General features: G+C 38.9%; 1 protein-coding gene across 1 annotated transcript in view; it reads left to right on the top strand.

Moving 5' to 3' along the window:
• The first annotated feature begins 5,475 nt into the window (after positions 1 to 5,475).
• LOC122063597 overlaps positions 5,476 to 10,890 on the top strand; it is an 8,059-nt gene continuing 2,644 nt past the window's right edge. Inside the window, exon 1 of the mRNA XM_042627303.1 lies at positions 5,476 to 7,428. Coding sequence (XP_042483237.1) covers positions 5,656 to 7,428 — 1,773 coding nt within the window. The 5' untranslated portion in view covers positions 5,476 to 5,655. The remainder of the gene's footprint in view (positions 7,429 to 10,890) is intronic.

Here is a 10,890-nt window from a genome sequence, read left to right as displayed (position 1 = left end):
AAGTTTTTTTTTTTACCCGAATATTATCTAGGAGCCGGGAAGCCCTAAAATTTTATTAAATAAGATAAACAAAATAATGAATAGACAAAGGGAGGACAAAGCCCGCCTTGTCTTAACCCATGAGATACAAATCACTCTAACACTCGCAAAATACAAAAGGAAAACCTGCAAAAGATGAAAGATTAATAATCCTGTTTTATCTTCCCGAATGATGTAACTAATATTAGATGGGAGAGCATTATCACCTTGGAAAACTGAATTTATAGTAGATTCACATGCAAAGTTGGCTAACCAATCCGTTTCGCGATTGTTTTTTCAAAATGAAAATGAGATATGAGCTCTTAGGGTATCATAAAAGTTGATTAGTTTCTGAAACCAATATCAATAGCTCCACAAGGTACATGATATTTGAGAGATAAGTCTCACAGTCAAGGAGTAGTCATAATTAATATAAAAGTCCGAGATGCCCAAATCCTCATCTCCACCATTGAATTTGTACACACCCCATACAAAATAGAAAATGCTTTCATAACATTCCCGTTATTGTTTATAATAATGCCTTCCCCACCACTAATATCAGGATTTTGCACCATCTACATTCATGACCTGTAAGATAAGATTATCTCTCAAATAATGGGATTTAGAAAAAATAGTTGGGTAAATGATTTCATGAATCAAATATTTGATTCTCTCAATTATGGTAGTCGCAACACGAGAGCCTTCACTATATCTTATATTATTTATTTCCGGCCATAACTTCCAAACAATAAATGATGATAATAGATCAGTTTTGTATTCACAGATACCTTTGGCACTGGCAAGGGATTGCTAATCAATAATTATAATACTGAGATCCTGAGTTGTATGACATCAATGTCCATTGTTCTTCCAAATAATTCCAAACCTTAGACATAGTTGTACCCACCAATAAAGTGTGAGAAGTTATTTCCCTCTAAGGATCTTTGCACCAAAAGCATTTAGAAGCCAATAGAATACCAATACTCATCAAAGCGTCATCTATTGGAATTTTTTCCATTCAAGATTTTTCAAACAAAGAAACCCATTTTTTTAGAGGTATCGATTTATTCCATAACCATTTAGAGTAAGGAACAAGAGGGTAATGATATCATATTTCATTCTATACCGACTTGGTTGAGAAAAAACCATTGCTCGTCAGAGTTCACACCAATATATCAACTTTGTTTTATAAGATAACGTTGGAGTTAATAATACTATCACGAACCTCTAAGAAATTAATAATATTTAGCATATCTTTGTCCCAAGCACCATCATCATTATTAAGCATATTTTACCTGAGTTTAAAGATTTACATTTATGATCCCATCAACGTAGTCGATCAGAGAGCCACTACCAGACCAATTATCAAGTAAAAAATTCACTTCGCCAAAACTAAGCCATTTAAATTTCAATAAACTAGACTCTTTGAGATCTAAATCCCTCCACCAAGTTTTAGATCCTAATAGTTTACTTTATGCCAAAACAATATGATTACTTTTTATAAATTTAGCTTTAAAGGAGGCACTCTAAATAGGATTTTTATAAAATAATACGTCACATATAAAACAATGGTATAGTTGTACTAATATCCTTTAATAAACGAATTCAAAATCCTTATTCATCTAAAGGTCTACAAATTTTTTGTTCATAAGCTATGTAGGCGATCTACATGTGTTCAAGCTGTGATATAACTGCTGATCATAACAGAGGCACTGTATTCCTTCCTAAGAGAGTTGAGATTCAAGAGAAGAAAGAGATGTCAAGAGCCATTAAATCACCGCTTGAACATGTAATGATCTCTTAGGTAACTATGGGTAAGACTTAAACTGTAATACCCTGCTTCTTAAACCCGGTCTGATTTCACGGTTGAACCGGTTAACTGTGCAGGGACCGAACCAGAGGGAGTTAGAGCGGGTTCCTTATGGGCTATGATGGCAAGAGTGACCTTAAACACCGACTGACCCGACAAGTCTGAGCCAATGCCAGAAGAGACGGGAGTGCCCAAGCCGTATACATGCACCTACCATAAGGCCATGTACGGATAAAGCAGGTATTGTAGCCGTATATTAAGGTATATACGTATACTACATCGTATGCCATGGGTGGGGTTCGCGCCGAGGCCCGAACTCTGTCAAAATCCCAAGTTTTGGCCTCAGGTGGCCGGACAGGTGGGTGCACCCACCCACCTGAGTGACCCATCCATGTGCACTATTCATTTATTTAGGAAGTATATATATAGCATTTAGGATTTTATTTTCTTTTCATTTATGACACCCGTACGTTGGTGAGGATAGTAAAGAGGAGAGAGAAAATAAAGGGAAGAAGGAGGGAAGAGAAGGATTTCAGGGGCGCCGAAGCTTGATCTTCCCATTCCGGCGCCGGTGGAGTGATCTTCAATTCTAGATCTACATTTAGAGGTAAGCAAAGTTGGGTTCTTTGAACATTCACCATACCCAAGCTTAAACCCTTGATTCGAGTATGGTTTCTTGAGATATTGTAAATCCCCTTTGAAATGATGAATCTAAGGTTTAATGGATGATTTATGTGTTGATCTTGAAGGATTTGAAGAGGTATTGACAAGGTGGAAGAAGCATTGTGGGTTTGGAGTGATTTGGAGGGTTTGAAGTTGTTCTTGAGCAAAGAAGGTAAGATGGTTTCCCATCACTTGAATCTAACTTAGATCTAGGTTAGAGCCATCCTATAAGACTTGAAAGTGTGAAGAATGGGTTGAAAAAAACCCCCATTTGAATCCCTAAAGAATGGAGGAAGTTGGGAAGAAATGGTTGTTTTCCCGCCAAGACCGGTGGGTGGAACCGGTGGGCCCCTACCCGCTTGTGGGCACCCACCTGAGAGGGCAGGGGCCTTCGGGCACAACCGGTGGGCCAGACCGGTGGGCCCTACCGGTGGGCCCCTACCCGTCAGTCCAAACCGGTGGGTAGGATCGGTGGGCTAGACAGTCCACCTGTCTGACCCACCTGTGTGGCTCCGAAGGTGATCCTTATGTCCGATTGGATCCAAATAAGACGTGTGACCTTCTTTTAACATTCTACACATGATTTTGTCATCGGATCTCGTTAATTTTGATTCCAAAATGGTGAAGTACTAACCCCTCTCAATTATGTTAGGTTCACCAAATCCTACCTGATTCGCACCGGATATCACCCGTACCGAACGGGAATCCTTGTACGCTACAGGTAAGGAGAGGACGTTTGGCCTTGTTTCAAGGCATTGTTTGGCATTCATTTAATTATATCTAGTCTAGTCATGCCATCATGAATATGCTATGTAGACTAGTCATTCATCACATTGTTGTGCATGTGTGTTATGTTTACTTTCTAAATGCCAATTGAATGAGATGTTATATGTTGAATGTGGACATCATTGTGCATGATACATTGATAGACTAGATGCCGTAGTCGGCTTGAAAACGAGTGCATTGGTGGCCCGTGGAATGGGACGCGATGGCACTATGCAATCGTACTATTGTCATATAGGAGCATGCAATATTAGGATTTTCACCATCCCGTGCTACAACCATTCCCAATAGGGATTAAGGTGTTGGGTTATCATTTGGGGGGAAGCAGTGGTCGCGGTCGTCGAGTCACTGTGGCGGTTAGACATAACGCCCGACGGGTCATTTAGGACAGTCGGCAACCCTGGTGGTACATTCAAGAGGGCCAATCGTACTGCTTTTAAATTGCTGGAGTCAGCACCTTTATTTTCAGTCATTTACATTTCTGTTGAGAGCCGGTGGACGGCATTGTCTTTACTTTTTCGAGTACTCACGGTGGCCCTTCTCCGACAGCCCTATGGGCGTATCGCGGGATGGAGTTCACGGCTTGTACCCGGAGTATACGCGCACTATGGCTGTAGTAGCACTAAAACTGAAGACTTAGTAATGTTGCTTAGGTGGATGTGATTTAAAATGTATAGCATGGCATGTGGTGCATATGATTGTGTTTTGATGTGTGGACTGCTGTGTGGTCCATCTTACCACTTACTGAGCTAGTGAGCTCATCCCACGGGTACCCCCTTTTTAGATGATTTTGCAGGTCATACATCTGAGGAGCACGGGGTGGGTCCCACAGTCGAGTTTCCTGAAGAGGACTGGTGGACCCCTGAGGAGTTAGAGCACGGCACTGATTGCTCGTGTGAGAGTTGTGCTGCGGGACCGCAGTTCTGAGGCCGTGCTGAGCTCCACTTATGAGGCCGAACTGAGCTCTACTATGTGATGCCGAGCTGGGCTCAATCTTTGATGCCGAGTTGAGCTCTAGCCTTTGTTGCCGAGCCGAGCTGTGTACTTTGATTATTTTGATGGAATCCTTTACATACTTGATATATGAATTGTACTTTTATTGTGTAAATTTCATACATTCGGGCTCACATGTATATAATTATTGTATCACAATTCGGGTATCAAGCATTATGGAATTATTCACAGGTAAAACTTAGTCTTCCGCTGATCTGATGAGCTTATATTAGTTGTGTGTATGCTGTGGTGGAATACAATATCTGATGATCCTGACAGGTTTGGGTTAACCGGTGTTAACCCGGTCACTGGCCCGGTTCTGTGAGAACGTGGTGTGACATAAACGATCACCGCTAAGGAGAGGAGCTAGATCCCCTGGAATCTGATCCGCCAAATCTGTCATTCTACTAAGGGTGTTAATTGGTTCAGTTTCAGTGTATATAGTGCAGTTCGGTTTGGTTCACATTTATTTGGTTGAAACCAAAATCGCACCATTTACTAAAATGTTACACTTTCTAAAACCACAACCTTTTAGTAAATGGTTTCGGTTTCACGGTTTTTAAACGATGCTAGTTTCACAGTTTAAATGGTTTTGATTGTTGTTTATTCCATATGGTTTCTAAACAATTAGTAATATATGCTATAGTTTATTGACATGCTTACTAAAATTTGTTTTTATTGATAAACACTTCAATATTATATAAAATTAAATTACGCACTAAACAATCAATGATTTAATTACATAACTACATAATAAGAGTAAATTGTGGAATAGACGGTTGGACAACTTATATGGTCCTTAATTTTTCCCTAAATTAAACCATTATATTTGGTTAAAATAATCAAATATTTAATCGTTATACGGATTAATCATATTGGTCTTGACTATTTAAACGGTTCAATTTTCAAAGTGTCAATTCGGTTTGAAACCAACGGATTAAACGGTTAAAATCAACTAGACCCAATTCACTTAACTAATGAGTCTTAAACTTGAAATCAGAATTGAACCATTTATTAAATAGTTTTATGATTTTGGTGTAAACAGGCCGTTTTGGTTTCGGTCACATCCCTCCCTTCTACCTTGCAACAATGATTACGTTTGGTTGCAGGGAAAATAGGAAAGGGATGCGAAGGAAAAATACTCGTATTTCCTGTAAATATAGAGAAAAGGTAGCAAGTGAACACCAAAAATGACATTCCCGTGATATGTCACTTCTCAAATATTCTCGTGCTTTTCCCGCCTTTGTCATTCTCCGCCACTTCTGCGAGCTCGAGCCACAAACTTCTCCGAACAATGTCTCCATACCCTTAGACACTTCCATCTCATCTCCTCTACAACCTTCAATTCTGCATTATAGGGTTTGATTTCAACTTTCAATCTCCACATCATGGAAGGACACCCCTTGAAATTGACAATAGAGAAAGGTCCCCGAGAGGGAGAAACCCTAGTTCGCAAACCAGGATCCTTCGTCCGAATCGGTAGACTCGTTAAAGGCAACAACTTCACTATCAAAGACGAAGGAATTTCATCGAAGCACTTGTTCATCGAATTTAAAGGAGCGAAATGGGTTGTTTCAGATCTCGAGAGCTCGAACGGTACGCTTATTAACAACACTAAGTTGCAAGCTTTGGTAACTTATGATTTAAGGGATGGAGACGTGATAAGGATTGGAGAGTACACATCTATCAAGGTGAATATTATGGAAGAAGCCAAGGTTGATAAGCGTTCCAAAAGCGCTGCGAGAGGAGCTTCTGTGGAAGATGTGGATGGGTTCGGCGCTGAGGATGGAGAGAGTCAGGTGAGGAGAAATCCGAGGCGAAGAGCGGTTTCGAAGAAGGTTCCCAAGGAGGAGCCTGTAGAATACGAGTCTGAAGTTCAAATTTTTCCTGAAAAATCGAATTTAGCAGCTGAGGATTGTGGGGAAGCAAAGGTCTTGCCTCCTTTACGGGGCCGGGGCAGGGGCAGGGGCCGTGGTCGGGGTAGAGGAGCAGCAGCGAGGACTGGGGCTTTGAAAGATGGTGAACTTCTGGAGTCTTCTGATGTTCAGGGGATCCCTGGAACTTCAAATGTAGGGCCAGAAAGCAGTAGAGACCAGGATAATGCCGTCACAGTTGGCGAGAATCAGACCAGGCAAGAAGTTTCGAAGAGTCAATCTGCTGACTCCGGATCTGGGGTTCATAAGATTACTGAGAGTTCCAATTTAGGTGGAGAGAGCTACAGAGAAGCAGTTGATGTGGCACCAGTTGTTGAAGAGAAGCCAAGGCCGGTAGTGGCTCTTAGAAGGACTAGATCTTCAAGAAATAATGACAAAACTTCAGTTTCGGTTTCGGGGCTTCCTAATATTCCTGAAAGTTCATGTTTAGGCCAAGAGAGTTGTATAGAACCAGGGAATAAAGTTCTTGTAGAAGAGAACCAGGGAGGAAGAGCGGCACTTGAAAGTTTCAAGGTTTCAGAGGATGAGATTTTAGCCCCTGTATCAATTCCTGCTTCTGATGTTCAGCTGGGTGTGTCAAATTCAGAGAAGAATACTTGTAAGGAAAGCAGTAGAGAGCCAGAGAATGTGGTTGCTGTTGCAGAGAATCATACTCGGCGAGGTGCTTGGAGAAGAATGAGGGCGTCAAAGAATGAACCTGCAGGATCTGTTTATGAGGTTCATAATTTTACTAAAAGTCCCGCTTTTGTTCAAGAGAGCTGTAGTGAACCAGAGAATGCAGGTCCTGTTAGGTCTTCGAAGGTTGATAATGAACTTTCAGTTTCAGTTTCAGTTTCTGTTTCGGAGGTCCCAGATATTCCTGAAAGTTCAAATTTAGGTCAAGGGAGTTGTACAGAACTGGAGAATGGGGTTCATGTAGAAGATCACATTGAAGGGATCAAGGCCTCAGAAGATGCAGTTCAGCTGGGTGTATCAAATTCACAGAAGGATGCTAGTAAGGAACCGAAGAGTACGGATGCTGTTAAAGAGAATCCTGCGAAGGTTGATTATGGAAAGGAGTTAGAGAAGATGACAATGGGAGAGTGGTTTGACTATTTGGAGGTTTATTTATCAAAGCAGATATATGACACAACTGAGGAAATTATTTTGGATATGAGGGAGAGAGCTAAGAAGTTCAATGAATTTATGTCACAGCAGCAGAATGGGAAAGCTAAGCAACCTGCAATTTGATCTGTTTGACAACAGATGCAATTTGATCTGTAATTCTTACAACTTTTACTTTTTTGGAATAGTTATAAAAATGTTGGGAGTATCACATGACAATGTTTGATTGTAAGTGATGATTCTGACTTGCATCTGGTTACCTTCATCCTTCTCCCTAGTTTCTTGTTCTATTGTATTTTCAAGTCTGTTATCTTCTGACTGGAAGTTATAGTCAAATAATCTCTTTAATTTGCACAAAGGAGATGTTGATGCAATGATAAAATTTCTCCAAAATTTAAATTACTGAATCTTTTACCTGCTTTTATTTGATCTGTGTTGGGGTTTATTTGTAATAGCTAAAGCGTACATGCAGGTCCTATGTCTACTAGAGGATTAGACCTGGATTATATGCAGAACTACTGAGTGTTCCAATGTAGGAAACTGCAATTGGACTTTGCAGTCTTTGCATTCATTTTACCATCTATTGTGTCATTTGCACTACTAAAAGTGGTCAGTTAGGTGCTTTCACCTTGCATTTATGGCCGTTCTTACTTATTTTTTAGCAGGAATGTTGGTGGTGCAAATCAATTCTGTTAGAAAATTGCACAAAAATCGAATCTTTTAGAATTATTGCTGTAATTTTTCTGAAATTATGAGCTCATCCCATGAAAAATGGATAGCACTCTAAGACGGGATTATTATTTGTGTGATGAAATCCAGTTTAATTTTTTTTATTAAAAAAAATAAAAAAATCCATATGGTACTCTCAAATCTCTTTGCTTCTTTATCAAATCATTGGATAAATTTAATAGATTTTGACTCTAATTCCAATGTTTTATTTACTCCTCACCCTTTCCCAAAACAAACACAATTCTCTCTCCTTTATTGGTTTTATGCCCCTTTGTCTCTAGAGTCTATTGATACAAGTTCTATTCATGATGGCGCTTAGCTCATTATTGGATGTTGAAATTGAAAGCTGAAACTTCTGCTAGGTTCATTGTCTATAAAATCCAAGCTCAATAGCCTGAATTATAAATCAGAATAGGACACAATAGTAAGTGTTGTACTAAAATGCTATTGAAAATCACAAATATCATATCAAGTGGCACAATTTACAGGTCAACCAGATTACTCTAATTTAACATCATAAACATTCAGTTGCTCCGAAAATTCACATCTTCTCAATGGCTTCCTTTAAATCTAGTTACTATCATGCATACATTCTAGACTTTGCATAAAAGACAAAATGTAATGGTTATTGAATCATATCTGTTACTGCAGTGCCAGGAGTACCATACCACACTTCACATGGTTGTAACATTGTCATAAAAAAAGACCATTTTGCTGTCTGGCACTGCATCATTGCAGTAGACTTTGTTAACATTTTGAAAAGGTGACTGAAACATCTAAGGTCATCCAATTAGTGTGATTTTGGTGTGTGGCTTACTATATATATATATATATATATATATATATATATATAGCTGAACTGACCTTGGACAACCGCTAGTTTATCAGTATGTCTACTTGTACATACCCTGGGTCACTTGGATGGATGTACCCTTCATCAAGTTGGTTGCTTTTAGTTTGCTCAACTCTTTCTCAAGCCTGAGCCCGAACTTTTGTTGCTCTTCTTCTTACCATGATTTTAGTGGATCTGCCATTGATGCACATGTTTTACAGTTCAAGAGTACCCTTTTTGCTTGTGGAAGAAAAAGAAAATTGAAGTCATTATGACTTCAGAACTGTGGAGGGTATTGAAATTTAAAACAACTGCCTAATTCCAAAAGATGTGTTTTGCTCTTAGGTTTGAAGTTGTAAGTGAAAGCACTGTCCTCCATTGTCACTCCATCTTTAATTTCCATATTCTTTAGTACCCTTGGAATTTTTCATAACCTTATTTGCTTCTATTTTGAAAAAATAAAATTCTCACATACCATTTGAACTTCAACAAGTAAGGCATTGAGAATGATTGCGGCTTTAAGTGCCTATGGAATCTTCTTTGCCTATTCATTCACCTGTCACCTTCGATTATACAGGAGCATCCAATTTTGTGTCCATAGTGTTCAACTACTGCATGGATAAGGTTAGCTTGCCTAATTTGGTCTAGCAATGTTTGGATATGCATGTTTTGCAGGATAGGATTCCTCTCCATGGAGCCTAGGGAACAGGGAGCTGGATCCTGTTTTGCAACATGGTCATGTTGTATCTAGATCTTCATTCCTCAAATGTTAGTTACCTTTCTGTGTTCTCTTGACTAATCTGTAGTCTTGAAGTTATCAAGCATGGTACTGTTCCAATCATTCGAATTACAGTATATAATCAACAAATAATGGATGTTCATTATTTTTCATCATCCTATTGCTTACTGGAAAAGGTTTACATATTGCTGGCTTGTAGTTGATATTCATTATGATTTTACCATTGCTTAATAGATACTAGCCTTATTCTACCAAATATCCAAAATAGAAACTAATTACTACCACACAAGAATTTCGAGAAAGAAAGTTTTTTGTCTAGAAGTGTGGCTCCCGTACCTTTACCCTTGTGTCTGTCTTTCTCCTCTTCCCTATGGAATGGCATCCTTAACTCTCATAGATTGAACCAAAATGGGGTATTGATTGGGTTTCGTGCAAGTGTAAGAACTACGCTCTCGGATAGAGAACACTACCCTTATTTTCAATACATAAAAAGGAAAAGTTTCTCTGACAAAGCGGTCAATGCTCTTTCTTCTCTTGACATTTTTTTTTCTCTTTAACCTCAATTGAGGAACCATGCCCCATGCTATCTATCCATCGGTTAGCTCCTCCACCCCAGCAGCTCAAGGAACCTTCTCATATAAATAACTTAGAGGACCATCTCCTATTGTAAAATTTAATATTTCATATTAAAAACCATTGATGCTCCTCAGAAAGGCCTTGATAAAGGACCATTTCCTTGACAATGAACTGCCAATCAATCGAGTAATATATTATGATGACTACGACGAATATTTGGCAGAAGACATGAGATGATTTCTTTTGTAGCCACATGGATGCTCCTTTGTCAACCTGACAATTGGATGGTAGTGCTTCCCTTGATTATCCAATTTTTCTTTCTTCGTATTTTCACTTGCTAAACTGAAATAATTCTGAATTTGAATATTATTATTATTATTATTATTATTAACTTCATGTCTATATGAAAAAGTGAGATTTAATATATTCCCAATTGAAAGCCCATCAATCAATGATGCTATGGGGAGGATATCTAAACCTTGGGACATGAGATTGGAGGATTACAAGATTCCAGCAACAACGGAGTTAAATTTAGTCATACTAGCATACGCTACGTGGGTTAGAGAGTTCATGACAGAGTTCAACTCTCTAGGAATAAATCTGACTTTTTTTTTTTTTGGGAGAGAGAGAGAGAGTAAACATGAGATTACTGAAAAATAAAATTTTCAATATAATATTTTTGAAACAAAGTTTTCTGGGTGAGGCATAG

This window comes from Macadamia integrifolia, chromosome 2 (assembly GCF_013358625.1).
Source record: "Macadamia integrifolia cultivar HAES 741 chromosome 2, SCU_Mint_v3, whole genome shotgun sequence".
NCBI classification, from domain to species: domain Eukaryota; kingdom Viridiplantae; phylum Streptophyta; class Magnoliopsida; order Proteales; family Proteaceae; genus Macadamia; species Macadamia integrifolia.
This window is presented reverse-complemented; position numbering and strand designations above follow the sequence as displayed.